This window comes from Haemaphysalis longicornis, unplaced genomic scaffold (genome assembly GCF_048455015.1).
Source record: "Haemaphysalis longicornis isolate Haplotype H1 unplaced genomic scaffold, Haemaphysalis longicornis Haplotype H1 scaffold_2, whole genome shotgun sequence".
NCBI lineage: Eukaryota > Metazoa > Arthropoda > Arachnida > Ixodida > Ixodidae > Haemaphysalis > Haemaphysalis longicornis.
In genome coordinates this window covers 263,282,137-263,300,539 of record NW_027526295.1, presented here as the reverse complement: position 1 = coordinate 263,300,539, position 18,403 = coordinate 263,282,137, and the positions used below count along the sequence as shown (strand labels likewise).

General features: G+C 46.6%; 1 protein-coding gene across 2 annotated transcripts in view; it reads left to right on the top strand.

Moving 5' to 3' along the window:
* LOC144170581 (neuroplastin-like) overlaps positions 1 to 18,274 on the top strand; it is a 36,630-nt gene extending 18,356 nt beyond the window's left edge. For both annotated transcript variants that reach the window (XM_077700468.1, XM_077700467.1), the window contains 6 exons: positions 7,644 to 7,761; positions 10,479 to 10,642; positions 12,210 to 12,323; positions 13,913 to 14,086; positions 16,593 to 16,728; positions 17,214 to 18,274. In XM_077700468.1, coding sequence (XP_077556594.1) covers positions 7,644 to 7,761; positions 10,479 to 10,642; positions 12,210 to 12,323; positions 13,913 to 14,086; positions 16,593 to 16,728; positions 17,214 to 17,265 — 758 coding nt within the window. In that variant the 3' untranslated portion in view covers positions 17,266 to 18,274. The remainder of the gene's footprint in view (positions 1 to 7,643; positions 7,762 to 10,478; positions 10,643 to 12,209; positions 12,324 to 13,912; positions 14,087 to 16,592; positions 16,729 to 17,213) is intronic.
* Positions 18,275 to 18,403: the final 129 nt, after the last annotated feature.

Sequence of the window (18,403 nt, the reverse complement as noted above, 5' to 3'; positions counted from 1 at the left end):
TTTCGATCGGCGTGTTGCAGCGCCCCTTCGTCCCTAAGTAGCAGCACTATCGATGCTGAAACCTTGATAAAGTTGCCGATAAAATGAAGTTCATCCTTGACCCGAGATCACCTAACGCCGCGATTGAGACGCCCATTGCTTTTACAACAGTCCCCGGGGCTAAATATCCTGGAGATCGGTTTCTACGAAGCGCTGATGCAAACCATTATACCAGAAGAGAGTTATTTCAGCTTTGAGATCTAGCTGAGTTGATCCGGACGCGAGATCGATTGACCGTGCGGAATGATGTACCGCCTTTACGCGTAAAAAGGCTTCGGTGTGAATGCGCCAAGGTCTGAAGGACAAACGAGCCATGACTGCGATGTTAACGCTCAGCTGGAGGGGGAGGGCAGGAAGTAATGGGTTGGCGACGTGAAGATAAGGCTCAGAGAAATGCTCATTTTCTATTTCCTTCGGGAAATTTCGTCCTGCCGGTAGTTGATCAGTCACGCATGGCATTGAGCACCTGTGGCAAAGCCAACTAATCAGGCCGCAGCAACCTAGATTTGGCGTCCGGGTTAACCGTTTCCGCCAGGATCTTCTTTCTTTTACTTGTATTTCTTTGGGCGGTGGGAGCTGTTTAGACTGCAAATCCGATTGGCGGAAAGTGATGGAGCGCAAGTAGGCGCGCACGAAGTATAATTACGTATCAAAAAAAAAAAAAAAAAACGCAGTGGTCAATGCCGGTTGAACCGTCAAGTGAGCACTTAATAGATAACGTCGACTCCTTATCGTCGGTGACCTCGCCGGACAGGGTAGACGTATTGTCGTAAAGTTGGAGAAAATAACAAAATAGCCGACGGGACGGCACCGCAATCTGCGATGGCTCGTGCAGAGGACAAGCTAGCGAAGCTTGCCAGTGCGCGCAGCGCACTTCAACGATCGAAGTTCAACGCGCATAGCAACTGGTACACAGGCTGTGTAACCACAACCTGCGCTAGCGCTTCGCCGATATTATGAAGAGCCGGCGCTAAAACAATAAAATATAAATGCGCCGCTACATAGTTTGAGGTCCCCGTGCAGTGCGAAAGCTGTCGAAAAAGAAGCAGCTGGCGCTCGGCGTTTCGGGCGGATGCAGCGCTAATGCGCAGCGGGTGACTAGTTGCCGTCACTCTTCTCTGCAGAATCCCTTTGGAACTTCGCGGATGACGTCGCTGCCATTGTTTGATAATCTGTGGAGTTGTGAGAAAACGTTGTTTATCTCATTTGAAAAGACCGGTCAAATTCAAGGAAATGCGCTTTTTTAGATTATGGCGCGGTTTTTTTTTATCTTCGTGAACCGCTGTCCACAGCGTGCTGGAGTAATTGATGGTCACAGAGCTTTATATCCGAAATTGGACTACGTTCATTTGTCCAGCCATCCTAGCATTGAAAGCTTTGGAAGAAGAGTTCACCATGTAATGAATTGCACTGGTTGGTCTGCAACTGAACCTGTCTGAGACTAACGATATGAGGCTCAGGGTGAGCAAACAACCAGCGGAACGTAAACGATTCTGGCCAGGTCCAAAGTTCCTCAATGCATCCAGATTAAACCCATTGCGACAAATTTCACTGGTCGATTTAGAGCAATCTTTTCATGCGCTTTGTCTTTCTCTGGTAAGGAAACCTCGCATCCAGCAGGAACTGGTCAATTTTGATTTACTTGCTCTGTATCGAATTTTGGTGAGATTTGGTGGGTTCGATTGCCACTGTCCATAAAGCAGCAGAATTTACCATAACACCACTGCCAGTCGTCCACTTCATTAGTCATTGAAATGAGTGCCCATGGGAATTCACGTGAACCATCGTATCCAACATCTGTGGGCCACTGTCACACATCTATCTCTAAGTGCCAGTCAAATCCATTAGCAGTTTGCTTAGTATGCACCAGAGTCGGTATTCTCGTATTTGGTCCCTTTTGTGTCTGTTTCAAAAGTGTTCATTTTGAGCAAGTCCTGATTGGCTAAAAGTGAATAACTGGATGTGACGTAATGCAAGTATGGCGGATCTAGTTCGTGGCTTCTTGGAGCAGACGATTTGAATTTGAAAGAGGAGAAGGTCCTCATGAATTTTTCAGTTATCACCTTGTTGCTGGCTCGCGGGCAGAACAGGCGGTCGAGAGGTAATGTAGACGCATTCAATATGCTTACAGAGAAGCATCTGTGCCTCTCGAAGAGGACTGTACAGTGTCTTTGCTTCGGTCTCTGGGATGAACTTGGCCAGCTGCAGCGCGGGCTCAGTATCGATGACCAAGTGATATGCGCCCTTTGTTTCTTCGCTACTGCTGGCTTTCATTCAGCGGTCGCTAGTGAAAAAACGATATTGCTGTCGCAGCTCCCTCCGTGAGCCAGTGTATCCACGTCATCGCCATCACGCAGTGAAATAAACGATCGTCTGCGAGCTCAATAGCTGTCGAGCAGACTACCACAATTACACAAGCACTCGGCATGTAATTTATAACCGTTTATTGGTACTTGACGATTACAGATACCAGCTTAATGTTTGTTGGCTTCACACGCAACAGGTTAGTTGTCAAGAAAAGAAAATCCTTACCACTTACACATTTTTTCACTTGTAGAGCACAACTAAAATGTCAACGGCATAACGCAACATTCAAGTTTCTTGGAAAAGATTGCGTCAGCATGCCGAAAGTGCACTGATGCCGAAATATGTAACAGGAGGGTTATTTTGATGCACGGTCATTGTCACTGACCTCAAAACAGAGGCCAAGCACAAAACAAAAAAACGAACAAAACAAACAAACAAACTGAGTATCCGTAGCATTGTGAACACTTTACTGACACAGGAAACAGCTGTCTGCAGCTGCCATCTTTGGACGTTCGTTCCCTTGTAGTTAAAAATTGTAACGTCGTCACAAAAAAATGTCATCGCAATTAGATTTTCAAAACACATTCAAATAAACACATAAAAAATAGTTTTACATGGTTTCAGTTCATTAAAATGTGTTTGCAAAAACAGTTTTGGTATTACCAAAAGCCCTGTGATTAACCGGAAGTACGTCACAATGAAAGGGATGCAAAACGGGCAATTACGACAATACCGCCCCAGATGGCAGAGAATGTAATAAACATATTGAAATTAACAAAAGCAGTTTTAACAATCGTCTTTTTGATTTCATGCTGATGGTATCCTATAAAACACAAAAATTTATTTCAAAACTGTGTGACATTAGTCTCTACTGTCAGCCAGCACAGCAATTGTGCAATTCAGTGCTGTTGCTGTTGTATGTGCTAAAAATGCAAATAAGAGTGCGCTAAATTAACGTGAAACCAGAATAAAAACTTGGTCAAGTTTGGGGACCATTGAACTCGATTGCTGGTGAAAGTATGTGCCAACACCTAATCACAATTTCACGACCATCAGTTTCACTGACCATTGAAGTGGCTGACTGGCAAAAGTATAAGACAACAATCAAAATATTGATAGTCGAATGCTGAGCAAACAAGTCGGCCTTTGGTTGACCTCTCCCAGTGGGAAGCAGTACGAAAGGATGCGAAGCAGAAAAACGCTAAATGTGCAATCGGTTTTTCTCTGTACTTGGTCTGTAGTCCTTTTGCACTGTTTCCCAAGATAATATCCAGCCATAAAAACCGTGACATTCGTTGTTAATTTTGTGTAGCAAGTGCAGCCAAAAATTGATGTTGCTGTTAAAATTTGTACTTGTCTTAAGAGACGTGAAGTGGCCTAACATTTTGCACGTGTTTTACAGCATGGCCTTCTTCTTCCTATCTACAGCCATAAACGTTCGTTGCTGAAATGGTTACCTCCACACGTGTGCTCAAAACCAGATGAGTCGAGATAGAACCAGCGCACCTGCTGTGTGCTCACTGACGTCATGGGATGAGTGGAGGGCAGAGGAGATGTAAAAAGGAGCTATGAAGCTTTGTGTTTTTCCTGATACCACGTTCCTATTGTTTTATTAAGGCATGTCATATTACAAGAAAAGGCGGCGTCGGTGTTGCTGTGCCCGAAAGGGGGTCATTAAAGTACGCCTCAAGAGTGCACTTCTGAGAAACGAAACAGAAAGAAAAGTGCAGCAATGCCGATGCTTCGTCATGGAGGCCGTGAAGCCGGTCGGGGCACTGCACCTGCATAGTGGGGGATTTGTGATGTCACTGCCCTAGTGTCGTGTGCAAAAAAGGCTTGGCGTGAGGCAGAGTGTGGCAGAGGTGTTGCTTGAGGGGAGAAGGCATTATAGGCAAGCCACCGGACACATGGTGCGCTGTCTCCGGTACACCGGTTGCGTTAACACACGCACACCATTGGTGGGAGCAAGGTTAATCCATTTAGAAATATTGCTGGAAAGCATTTCACCCATGGGGCCATCATGCTTTCACATTCGTACATGAGCACGTTTTAAGTGTCTGTCTCTTGATTTTTTGAGAAGCTTAGTTTTCTCCACAACTGTCTTTTGGCTTTGGTTATAACTGAACCAAGCACTAAAGTAGGAATTTGTTCTTTTTTTTTTTTTTTCATGAAAAAGTGTGCTTTACATAGGTGATATGGCTGAGAAATTTAAGGCCTCCTTGCTCATCTAAGCTGTTCAAGTAAGGTTGCAGGGTGTTGATAGTTGGAGAACAGTGCTGCATAATGCCTTGCCTCTGCCTAGGATGGGTACAGTTGCATTTTTATTATTTAATTTGGCAATTCAAAAACTGAAAAATTTGCCGTTTGTCTCCAGCGGAAAATTTGCCCTCAAGTCGTACATCACGAATTCTCCCAATCTCAGCTTTTTTGTGCTTGATATACCCTCATTGACGGTGTTGTGGCAAGAGCCATGAGCAGGAAAAACTGAGTGAGGATTTTATCAGTTGCACAATTTTTCTGCAAACTCTACTTGTGCTCCTGGTGTGTGTGTGCTTTCCAAGAGTGAAGATGTTAGCTGAGTCATCACATTCTACGTTTAGTTCTCCAATTCCCTCCAAAAAGGAAATACTATTCCTGACTTCTTTAATACAACTTTTTCTTTTCATTGATCCTGTGGTGACAGCTTATCCACACACCTTAGCACGTCACTGGTGCCAGGTTCCTACGCAGACCTCTGTGCTGTTTCGGTTATTTAAGTCTCAAGATTGTCTCAAGTAAAAAACTACCATGCCTCCTCTTGTGCCATGTGCACATTTTGCGCACTGCTGGCCAACAACTTTCAACCAAGGGGAAGACTCCGTGACACACACTGAGATAGTGTGCTGCAGCGACCCACCAGCTGGTCATTGGGTTGGTTGTGTGGTAGCGAGCGGCTAGCGTGCCCTCCTTTCCTCAGCAGCTAGCGAAACGCCTCCGTCCGTGGCTGCCGAGCCGCCCGTTGCCACGACAGTGGTTCGGGAGCGCGGCCGTTTCGCCATCACGTGCAAGGTGCCCATGAGCCACGTGCCACTGTGGCTCAAGGACGGCGTGCCCGTGGCCCAGAGCCAGGGCTACCAGCTGCAGCAGGAGTACCCCGTCCCCGCGGGGGGCAACAACGGCTCGGTCGGCCACATCTTCATGCGCCTCTCCGTAGAGAGGGCCCACCTCTCGCACGCGGGACACTACAAGTGCAGCAGCTTCAGCCCCCACGCCCACCGAATCGTTGTGGTCGCTGGTAAGGCCCCCACGGGCTGCCACGGATGCTGTCACTTGGGCGCGGCTAGGTGTCCACACTTGCAGGGGTCACGTCCGGATCAGGTTGTACACTCTGGGCACCACATGGTGTTGAAGGGCTACGAAGGGATGCTGCATAGTTTTTCAGTGCCATTGGAAGAAAAAAAGCCTGGGAAGGGTGCACATTTACACTGGTTGCCCCCAGCAACAGAGTTGCCGTAGTAGCATGGAAGCAAATTAGATTTTTAACTTGAAGTTCGGGGAAGGGTTTGGTGGATGACTAGGGGAAGTTTCCTAGTTTCAACAGTGTTTGTGAATGAGAGAAATAGCATTCACTGGGGTTTACTTGTGCAGCTACAATAAAGCAGTTGTGCTTCTTTTATTAAACCTCCTAGTTCAAGGATGGATCGTTCTCCATAAGGAGATAGCGTTAAGGTCATGGTTAGCATACACGCACTTAAGCTGACTACAAAGGCTAAATAAATGTTACTTGTGCTCAATTTACTCTTAAACATTTGAGGGATTTTTTACTGCATTTGGATGAAGGGGAAGTCTAAAACATCTGCACATGAGCCACACAAGGTGGCTTCTGGTCAGCTTCTCATTTGTCTGTCTAATTGGCTAGCTGTCAGATCAGGGCTGTGGACGTGAAAGCAGAGTGACAGTCCGTCGGGGGTAAAGTGGGGAAGTGCGCCCCCTCAGCCCATTTCCTCGGCATGCTGTGTGCCCCCGCTACTTGCCCTGGTTCTGGTGTGCCCGTCCTGTTTCCTTCCTCACCGTACAGGCATGAATTCATCCACGGAGCCCAGTGCCCCCCCCCGTATTGTTTCTTCTCTCGGCTTCCTTGTTTCCTTTCTCACATTCTGTTCTCTCTCTCTCCTTTCTCTACGATGGTGCTGAATCTATGCCAGAACACGGAAGGGGGGCAAAAGGGGAGGTGGGGACACTGTGCCGTGGCGGCCTGAAAGCTTTCGTTGCTGGGGCTTGCGAGCAGCAGGCCAACCAGCTGCCCGATGCCAGGTGTGACTGTGCTCTCCTGCTTGACTGTGACTCTGTCCCTCCTGCCCACAGCTCCTCCTCATCCCTGCAGTTGCACCGGCTGTTGCATGGCTCCGAGAAGCCAGCTGCGCTTGTGTTTCTTTTGCCTCCCCGCTGCCTGTCCCATCGTCTGTCGAGGAAATGTGCATGAGGGGTGCGCGCGCCCAGCGGCGCCTACCACAACGATTCGGGGGCTGTGGGTGCGGGGCCTTCCTCTGTTGGCTCTGTTAACCTTGGTCCCATTGCCTTTTTTCAGCGTGCACCTCGGCCGAGAGTGTGGTAGGGCCTGCCCCATCCAGCCTGCACTCGGCACTGAGCGCGCCCGCCCGTAGTTGTTTACTCCCGTTTGCTCCTGGGTTGGCCAGCCTTGGTTGTCGGCATGCTTCGTGCTCTCACCAGGCTGCACCATCTTTTTCTTTTGATGGTTTACAGCTTTGCCTTTTTATCCTTTCTTTTGTCATTATTGTGGTCACTTTGTTTTATTTTTGTTGTTGTTGTTGTTGTTGTCATCATCGTTGCCCTCCAGCAGCACTGCAGTGTCCCTGTGGAGAGGGGGTCCAGGTCAACAGTTTGGCAGTTGACAGAGTTTGCCCACAACAGTCACCTTGAGCATCTGCTTTGTGCCATGGGGGAAATATACTGCTAAGCCATTCTCACCGTTTTATTTCAGTTGTTATTCTACTTTGCATCCTCCCAAGTTCTGTTACAGTCGGGCTACTGGCGGGGCTTGTTTTCCTGTAACCATGTCTTGAAGAAATCTGTGTTGCCCATGAGAGAGGCCACCAGGTTCTGTGTTTAGGCTGCCTTTTCTCTATAAGTGAAGCCTTCACTAAGTCAATTGCATGCTTCCACTCCTATGCCATAGTTGAAGCATTTACTTAGGTCTGATGCTAATCATCAGCTTTGTGGATCTGCCATGGAGGTACGGGATGTACTCGTGGGGATGAACTAATCTGCTAATTCGACCTTTTTTACTTTTCTTGCAGTGAATGCTATCCAGACCAATGAGGAAATACCAGGAAAAGGCATAATTCTGGACCCTCGGTCGAACTCTCTGGTTCTGCAGTGCAACTACACCGATGACCCAATTAAGGACATCATCTGGTAAGGGATGGAGCCAGCCACTAGTACTGCCCTCTGGGCTGCTGTAAAGCATTAAACTCTGTTACCTTCAGTGCTACAACTTTCCATGTGCTCAGTGGATTGGTGTCCACGTTAGTGCTTCTGAGGCAATTCAGACTTAATTACCTTCACATCGAAATACTGAAGAAGCTCCTGTTGGGTGCTTATGTGCAGTTAACTTTGAGCTTAGTTTGTAAAACTAAAGGAGAGACCAGGGGCCGCGATGTCCGGTGATACGGTGGGGTTCTACGTACAAAATGGTGATGTGAGGAAGACAAAGCAGCTTGAGCTAGAGCTGCTCACGTGAATACGGGCATCGATGACGGTGAGCTCATCGGTGCAGCGATGATGATTATACATAAATTTTCAAGATAGTTGCTATGTTTTCAAGATAGTTGCTATGGTGTCTTTTTGCCCACTGCTGTTCCTAGGCAAAGTATGCCGCTTGCGATTTTAACATGCCCGCTCCTGGTTTCTTTGATAAGTACTCTAGCAGCAGGTTGGAAGATAACTGTATATTGTTGGATATCAGCTCCGACCATGGCAGCGTCTCCACCTCAAATCACCCTGGAATGCTTGCAGCTGTTTAATGGCACATTCGTTCTCGACTGCCGTCATCAGCATTTCATAGGTCTAGTCATCGTCTGAAGTACCGGGGGCTATTGTCGCAATGTTTCCAATTTTTTCACCGCTGTTTCCTTGAGTGAAGCTTGTGTGGCACTGCTCTGCATGAGGCATCCTTTCTGAACCATTTTTGTTGTGTGATGGGGCCTTGGTGAAGCCTGCAGCCGAGTTTTTGGGACATCTGCACCTGATGCCGCCATAATGACAAAGGCACCAGCTCTGACTGAAAGGAACCGTTTATGGTCCTTGCTGCAGTATCATGACGGTTTTTTATAGACCCATATATCAGAATGCGGCTTCCGGAACGACTACCCCGTCACTTGGAGACATTGTTTCATAGGCTTCGTCTTAATGCAGCGCTAACAAGTTCCTATCTACATTGGATCGGCCAGACATGAAGCCCATATTGTAGTAATTGTGGTTCACTTGCAACTGTTGACATATATTACTGGAGTGCTCTTCTTATGCCGACTCAAGGTGCTGTTTACTACATAAAATTGGTTGCCTCCACCCTGGACCATTGACACTGAGATTGGTACTTGGACAATGGCCCTCTCCCTCTGCTCAGCGCAAAATCTGTCCGCACTATTTGAATTCCTCCAGGACATTGGTGTGTCAACGAAATTGTAGTCGTCCCTTCATTTCAAGAAACTTTGAACTCAATGCCCTGAAAAAGGACCTTTTTATTTTTTTTTTCCTCTGCTGCTACTCTCCTCTCCTTCACTGCACCTACTACCTTTTTCCCTCTCCTCCTTTTCCCGCAGAGTAGCATGCCGGCGAACTGACGTCGTCAAACCTCTCTGCATTTTCCTCTTTAATAAAGAGTTTCCCTCTCTCTCTCTGCACCTGATGCCAGTTTCTTCCAAGATACCCATCCAAAAAATTCAGCCACCTTCGCAACTGAGATGCAAAGACTGAGGAAACAGTGGTGGCTTTTCTTGGGTCTGCCCATCTTATCAGTAGATTGGACACTGATACCATTGAGTGCATGCCGTCTCTTTAAACTAGGACAACACCTGCACATCAGAGCTTATGTGGTCACTAGGCGGAGCCAATCCCTGACGCGCGCGCGCCTGCTTACCCGAACATCTGCCCCACGATGCGCACTCCCCACACCTGCTTGTCGGCTCCTTGCCCTCTTCACTGTGTCGCCCCTCACACTTCTTGGCGTGGCATTTTTGAGCGATGGCCAGCTCAGCTGGAGCTTAAGCTTAACTTTAAACAGCTCCGCAGTTAAAATTTTGGAACTGCTCAGCCACATAGTGCGCCCACCATGAAAGCTGACATTGTTTCTTTTTCTGTTGTATTTAACAAACTATTGCATGCATATTTTTCTAAGTCATGTAGGAAATATTCTTGGAACTTACAAATGTGAAGTGTATATTTAACATAGATTAATCTCTTTATAGCCACAAAGTTTTGAGTTTGCCAACTTTCTTGCCAGAATTTTGGGGTCAAACATTTTTAAGGATTCATATTATGATATATACAATGAAATTATGTTCATATGAGGGGCTAAAATACATGCTAAGCAATAATGGGGAAGAAAATGTTTTCCGAGACCACTTGAAAATTGTCAGTTTCCCGCATAAATTAAAGAAGTAAGCCATTTTTAGGATTTCATGATTAAGACTGAAGCCACTTTCTACCGCTTGCCACATGCAACATAAAAAAGCATAAAAGAGGAAGCGTTATTTTCCGTTGCAATTTGTGAATGCATCTAGTGCTTCCTGTAAAATAAAATAGCATGTTTCCCATTTCCAGAAAAAGAAAACCTTATTTTTCTCACCTCATAACTGATGCATCTTCTATCAATACCCCATTTCTGCAAGGACCATTTCATGTGTAAATATTCTGACAGATTGCAGAATCTGAGAGCTCTTACTTGATGTAAGCACTGTTTCCAAGGTGGCTGAAGAAGTTCATGAGGCCTAAATATCAGGCTCCTGGCAGAGAAGCCAAAAAGGTAGCGCTGATTCAGAGGTGTAGCTTCGATGTTCCCACTGCTTGATGCTCCTCATCCCTTTTGGCTTTGATGCAGCAGGCGTCATGCAGTGCACAATGTGTCTCTGCAGGTTTAGGAACGGCGACAAGCTGTCCACCGATTCTTCCTCCTCCAAGTACAGCACCAACAGTGATCCCCACACTCTTGTGGTCAATGATCCTGGATACGAAGACACTGGAAACTACACCTGCGTTGTTGTCGGCATTGGCGAGAACGCTACAATTGTTGTGCAAAGTAAGCTAAGGGGCACTCTGGCTGTTCTCATTTCTTTGTTACTAATGGGAGCACCACACAACTAATGGCAGAAAAACTCATTCTGGCTTTTTGGGGAGATAAATGTTACAAAAGTATCTGCACGAGTTCTATGGAAGATTCCTCATTTATTGTTGGAGTGCCTGGAAATGGGTTTTCATATTTTTCACTGGTTTCAATTGGGACCATTATGGTTACATGAAACGAGATCTTTATTTTGTTAGGAAGAGTGGCGTTCAAAGCTGTGTTACTTTTGGCTTTTACTGTGCAGAAAAATTCTGGCAGTATTAGTAGACGAGTAAAGGACAAAAAAATCGACCAAGGACAAAGGAGGAGGACAGGGACAAGCCCTTGTCCCTGTTGTCCTTCTTGTGCTTTACACATCTACGATGCAATGCCAACTTGCCCAGAAGTCCGCCTTGGGCAGAAATAGCTTGGCGGAATATCCATTGCAGTGCAAAGCACTATCTGCTTCATCAGCAGTGTTGTTTGGTCACACCATGGCCAGACTAAGGGATTCAAAAGGGGACTTAGAAACACTGCATTTGACAAGTACTTCGCTAGGCAGCTGTGAGTGCAGCGCTGCACTGGTGTCTATATTTTGCTTCCAAGTGCCACAGGGCTTCCTATACTTCTCATGAAATTTAGCTACAGTCAAATCCTGCTGCAACAAAATTCATGGGACACGTGAGGAAGCTTCATTGTTGTGTATTTGATGAACAAGAAATAAATCTTGTGAGAAAGCGCAGGAGCTTAGTTTGTGTCATCCCACCACATGGGATCACATGCTGACAGAAGTCCGCCCCCTCACTGGCAGAAGTACCGTTAAGTGACTGGCACCAACTGGCCAGTTACATAACATTGCTGAGTGATCTGCTTTAGGTGAGCAGTTGCACAACAGCAGTGCCCTCACCACTTGCCATGCGAGATATTCTTACGTTCAACACACAAAGTACTGTTGTGCTGCTTTTTGAACTGGAGCCTCTTGAGTGCAGTCTTCAGCTGAAGAGCCATCACTGTAGGGAGCCCATTTTAGCAACTAATCATTCAGGAAGCTTGTGCTTTTTATTTTTCAGTTGACAGTGAAGGAGCTGATTTTTTGACTGCAAATTACCTCCATTACAAGTTGGAAGCGATATCATCATCACTGTGTCAAGCAATCTCTACATTATCCAGTCGAAATGACTACTTAACATAAGGAAAATTCTGTCCCCAATAAACCTGCCTACTGTATCATGAAGAGCAAGTGGGCTGTAAGAATGATATGTAGTGCCCCTCATCAATGTGGGTAATCTCTGGTAAATAAATAACGAATTGCAGCTTGTCTTGGTAAAAGCTACAGGGCTGCAGATGCTGTTTGTGCTAATGCAATGCCTCACTGTTTTTTCTTCTCACAAGGGTGCTCATTATCCACAGCTTCTCAAAACCTGCTTGTACGTAGTCTTTTAGTATGTAATAAGGTGCTCAAGCGTGCCCTCTTAGCCACCACTAGGCTCACAATGTGGGCTGTGGAGATGCAGGTTTCTGACTCTGTCGTTTTTCCTTGCAGCCAATGTGTCCATCGAAGTGTCTGAAATCTCCAAGAACCAAGTGGAAGGAGACCCACTCACTTTGTCATGCAAGGCATCCGGTGTTCCAACACCTGTCATCACTTGGTTCAAGGGTCAGTCTGGGGCACTTGTTTTGCATGTGTAGGGGTGCCACAAGCGCAAGCTGGTGTCCTAGTCTTTTGAAGAAATTGGGATGCTGATTTTTAAATTAATAATACTCCTTGCAATTAATTTTTAGGTGGAGCATCGGCAGGGGCAGCCAAGCAATCCTAGTACAGTAATGTGCCTGGCCTTAATGGTCTGCATGGCTTTCTCTCCAGCGGAGGGGCACATGCGCAGGCTTAGAGTTAGGACCCTTGATGCAAATTGTGTTTCATTGTGGAAGTTCGCATGGTGCTAAGATGAAATGTGTTTTAAATTTATTACATAGGGTTTGTCTTGCCTGTTTAGATGGTATTCACTGAAAAGTTTGGCTGCCAATTTTTTCACCTGGCAACACTGGAAACGGCCACGGATGTGGCCGAATCGCTACAGACATGGCTCAGCTTGTGCCATTGCACCCGCACGCCCCAGAAAAAAAAAAAACACCAGCGCGCATCGTCTGCTCCGTTTCAACCTGATTGTCAATGGTGGTGTCAACAGAGATGTTATTAATCGCACTCACATTGGAGTTGGGGCATTACTTTGCGTTTGGTGGGGTAGAGTTTGGAACATCCGACACACATCATGTGCTTAGCATGGACAAGTACTGCCATCCCGCAGAGCCCGACGTAACCAGTGATGGCGCACTCACAAGCTTGCCTGCATGCGGGCCTCTCTAGTGAATACAACCTATGGAGTAAGGGGCAGTGGTGTTGGTACAGTTGCATCTGACATTGTTGAAATGAATTTCTCAGCACTGGGGCATCTTTGAGCTGTGTAACCCTCGGAACTCCCACTAGCTTTGCTATAGTCAGATTTCTCAGGGAACTAATGCAGTGCTGGTGATTGTCCTTTGACTGCACCAGGACAAGAGTTTGCATGAGCCAGCGGTGGTGGGGCTCATTCTCACCGCCAGTGTGTGTCCTCGCAGTGGCAGCAGGCCTTGCCTGTTATTATTGGTGTTATTATTGACTGTGTTTCTCCTCCTAATGGCGGCAGCAGAACTGAAACAATACAGCTAAGCTCAGCTCAGCTAAAATTTTCACGTACTCTGTGCAGTTCCAGTGTTGCCAGCCATATGCTTGTTCAACAGAGGAGTGAGGGGAAAAAGGCTGGTGTGTACAGCATGGGAGAGGTGCACGGCCAGATACGCGAGTACAGAGGTAGTTTCGGAAGCAGCCCAGGTTTAGTTGTCCCATCGTTGTAGCTTCAGTGCAGATGGCAGCCGTAACTGTGTGACCAAGTTCTGCAGCTTAGTTCAGTGCAGTAGAAAAAGTGGCCTTGCAGTTCTTGCAGCAATAAATGCCCATTGCAGGTTGCGTCTTGCGACTATGTGAGGGAGTAATAAGAGGAGGGAAGTAGTGCTTCTAAATGCCGATTTTTATTTTGCGAAGTAGTGTGTCCTAAAATTTCGTGCCGAACTTGCTCCTCCACTGCACACACTAAGTCCTCTTCCGCATTCATTCGATTCACGTCACTTATGCCTCGGTGTTCTACACTTTAAGTTGTGTCCTGCACAAATGTGTTGAGCGGTTCAATAACAGTTAAACGGTTGTTACAGATGACGAGCCGTTGAACATTTCTGACCCCCGTATCAAGCTGGAGCCCCTCAACAATGTGTCCGACGCCAAGCTGATGATTTCGAACCTCAACTTCGATGACAGGGCCCAGTACACGTGTGTTGCAAGCAACGGCATTAGCAACGAAACCATGACAGTCCTTGTTCGTGTAAAGGGTGAGTACTTTGGCAGTCTTAACTGACTAAAACAATTGTTACTCACTACTGGCCTTCCGAAACCATGATCACGCAACATTGAAGTTTTAATTACTACGTTTCTTCTTAACGAAATTTTTCACTTTTTCTTCTTAAACTTCTCATACATAGAACAGAGTGAGCCTTGTACATTCCTGTCTTGTACTTACTCAAAACTGCAGTAAGTTATAGCTATTGCCAGTATTTTCTTTTAAACAATTGTGTCTTCAAGCTATCTGTGGCAGAAAATCTATGGTACTGTTGATTGTTTTCCAAAGATAAATTTTTGGTAGTCGTCAATTGATCCAACTGTAGTCAAGCTTGCAATGATGCTGGTGGGCTGAAGCCTGCATGCTGTGCTAGCTGTTCGAAGCGCATGCATAGAGCACTGCCAAGAGAGCACATAGAATTGCCTCCTGTCACCCACACCTCTGCACGAGATGAAAGTGAGGGTGAATCCTAGGCTAAATGAGATGGTAGGGTGCAAAAGACTGGAAAGATTGCAAATAGGCCTCATTAAGTATGCGTGAAAATAACACCGCTTTACAAACAGAAATATTGCTTGGCTGTTTTTGCTTCAAGATATAATCGAAGAAAAACTTTATTCTTAATTGCGTAATGCGGTTACCATGTGTACAGCCATGTCCACACAAGTTCCAGAATCTGGAAAACCACACTTGCAAAACGGACTTTAATTCTCACAATCAAATAGCATCCTAGCAAAAGTGGGTCATTTTGAACTGCATGTCAGTGCTTCACAGGCGTATGTAGAGTTTGGTACAGGCAGGGTAGCTGGCCTACCTTCGAGAACCCATCTCTTGAACATGTAGGTTATACGGTTACTCAAAACTTTCTCTGCTGTTAGCCTGACCTGTCTGGCTCATTCAAATTTTTTCACTACCTCACTCGTAACCTGCAGTTAGGGAGAAGGGCGCATACTGTAGCATCGCCTCCTGTACCAATACCAAACACATCAGCCCCAAGCGGCCAACCAAGCCCTTTCCTTCTAATCCTGCCACTCTCCCCCGATTGCTGGCCTTCCCAGTGATTTAGTCATGTGACCGATTGCTCTTGGGGCGACGTGTGGTGAAAAACGGCAATGTTGGCAAAACGTGCTCAGCCGCGAAACCGAGCTTTCTATCACTGACCAAAGCGCCGCTACTTCAGCAATCTCAAACACCGGTTGCCTTGGAAACCAGGCACAAGCCACTGTTGAATTCACCTGCGGTTGGGTGATCCCGGTTAAGTTTCTGCCCCACCTAACGACATGTGGCAGAAACTGGCGTCCAACTAACTCCCATTGTGAAGCGGGCGATGCGTTTGGCATTGAAAAAATGCAGGAGACAATGGCTGTAGATAAGGGTGAGAGAGAATAGTCTTTAATGGTACTGGTGAGGTTAGCCTGGCAAAGGCACCTAGCTTGCTACAACAGATGAATGAGAAAAAATGAAATTGATGAAGTGATGATGATGATGAGTATAATGACTGATTCGCTCACTAATGAATGAAGTCAATAGAGCTTTTTCCGCTCAAGATGCTTGTTTCGAATTAGACCAGGGGCCTAACACGTCATTTAGCGTTAGCCCTCTGGAAAGCGACTGGCCCAGGGACACTAAAAGGGACGTCCTATCTGCTCTATACTGTGCACATTCACATAATACGTGGTTTAAGTCCTTGCGAACGTCACAAAGAGTGCAGAGGGGGAAGCGGCCTGTATCATCTTGAAGCGAAAATGACTCGTGTAAGCAACATTTAGCTGCATGTGGTGAAGAACTGCTTCATTATGCTTGGACAGTCCGTGAGGCATCCTACATTTCCCGTGCGGGTCTATGGAGTGATGCGGCCCATAATTTTGCGGTGCAGCAGCCCACGTAAATTGCTGGAAATTCCAGGCAACTTTGGATGCAAGAGCAGAAGCATCTTGTCTGGAGAACAGTAGTCTATAGGTAACACTGGCCTGTGCAGTTCATGCGTGATCGATGCCACGGTGTCCGCTTTGACGTTCCCAGTTATACCAGAGTGGGTACAAATCCAGTGAAGCTCTGCATGATGGTGTGCCTTTAGAGCTTGTAAGTTCAAGTCATTAACGTCAAAAACAAGCTGATCTTTAGGGTACGACGTTAAACACTGAAGTGCCGCCCGAGAATCCGTGAAGATTGCTCGAAGATTGCTTGATGCTGGTTGCTCATTGACGTAAGTGAAAGCAGCACACAGAGCGGCAAGTTTGGTAACCGTGTATGTAGTCATGTGGCTAAGCATTGCACTGAAAGTGCAATGCTTATCCACCAGACATCCACTGGCACATGATGCCAGTGGCCATATGCAGTCACCACTAAGACTTTGTTAGGTGCCAGTAACTGTGTGTGTGCGTTCATGCATGTAGCTGGACCTATTTTATATCAAACTTGAATATTCATAGTTCTTGCTTGTATCGAGCAGCCTGAACTTGCATATTTCTGACTGTTTTCCCTGTGTTCTCCTTCTGCAGATAAACTGGCTGCCCTATGGCCCTTCCTTGGCATCTGTGTCGAAGTGGCCGTGCTGTGCGCCATTATCTTTATATACGAGAAGAAGCGTGTCAAGCCCGACTTTGAGGAATCGGACAACGACCAGAACCCCGAAAAGTGAGTGCCTTTATTGATGCCTGCCAGTCTGCTAATTCCAGTGCTCTCACGCAATACTTTTAGGTGTTATGCTTGTGTTGAGATGAAGGAAACGGGCATTGCCGAGAAACCTCACTTGGATGACCTTTTCATCTGGTCTACGAGTCACGAGTTCTTCTTTTCATGAGCACCATGAGGAAATGATTTTTTTCTTTTGGAGGAAACAAAGGCTGTTAGTTGATTGCATGCAACTGAGGGTGTTGTCAAGGTCAGCTGAGACCGCACGGACAGGGATGAAATGGGGCTAGATTGGTAATGGCACTGGACACGATCCAGCGAATTCCTGCCCCGACTTTTTGCCGGGCCGATCTGTCCTTTCTGATCTTTGGTAGTCATTGCCAGCTTTCACTCACAAGGACAGCCTTGGGCAAAGGGCCAGCCTGAGAACAAGTCATGCCTGTCTCCTGGGTGTGCTGTACATGGCTCTCTTTGTGCTCCTCTCGCAGCAAAAACCTGTCAGACCAGAAGGAAGGCCAGGACATACGGCAAAGGAAGTGAGCAGCCGGCTACAGGACAGCTCCGGGGACCGGCTCACGGATGGCCGTTGGCCGGCTTTTCCTCTCTTCTGCCAGCAGTCTCCTCCTCCGCCTCCCCTTCTTCAGACCCGACCCATTCCTCCGTAACTTGCCCGGTGAAGTGCGAGCGCCCTCTGCCTACTAGCGCAAGGAGCTTGCATGGAAAGAGTGATGAACAGCCGAGAAATAACTGCTACGCTGCCAGAACGTTGATTACAGAGAGGCCAAACCTGGTAGGGACGTCGCTTGTGCAGTCTTCAGCAACATGGTGGATGACACTTGTGCAAGGGGCCAGTGCCCCTGAGTTAAGCAGCCATATTAGACCCTGCAGGCCCTTCTATTCTGCCCCTTCTTGGCTATGCAATTGCTGAGGCTGAGCTCGCACACTAAGCATGCACTGTTGCAGTGTGAACGCTTGTCGGAGGAAGAATGGCATCCATACAAGGTCCAGCTGACTGTACTCGCACGCAAGCCTGTTGCGTGCCTCTTCATATTGTGGCAGCGGTTATTTCCACCGAGGCCTCTAGTATTGTATGGCCCACAAGGCCCTGACAGCATTGAAGTATTGGGCAGTCAGAGTTACATATAGGTCCTCCCTTTTTTGAATTCTTTTTTGGCAACTAGCAGTCTAGTACCATATGTTGCTGTTGGACACTCCACTCTGGCATCTTCAGCGACAAATTTTTCTACCCCTCTCTTTTTTTCTGGTTTTAACATCTTTGCGACTTGTGGCCATTGTCGAATCAATTCATATTAATCGAGGCAATGCTCTTGTGGCATATTTTTTTTCTTTCATTTCCAGCTGCACTTGCATAAGCGTTTTGTAGAGCGCACAATAGTTATCAATGTAAGCACTAGCAATTTCCTGGCTGTATATATATGTGCTGTCGACAGTGCCGTTTGCTGTACATTATATAGTTATCTGGAAGAAGTGCAATTATCTTTGTTATTGTGTGAAAGCACATTTAAATAAAAAAATGTTTTGTAAAACACTTGTGCTGGTCGGTTGCTTTTGTCAGCAGGCCATAGTAGGAGCATGTGCAAGTGCTTGACTGGATCACCACGTCAGCTTAAAAGTTTTGGTTACGTGTGAAGTGCAAAGTATGCTTGAAGCAACCAAA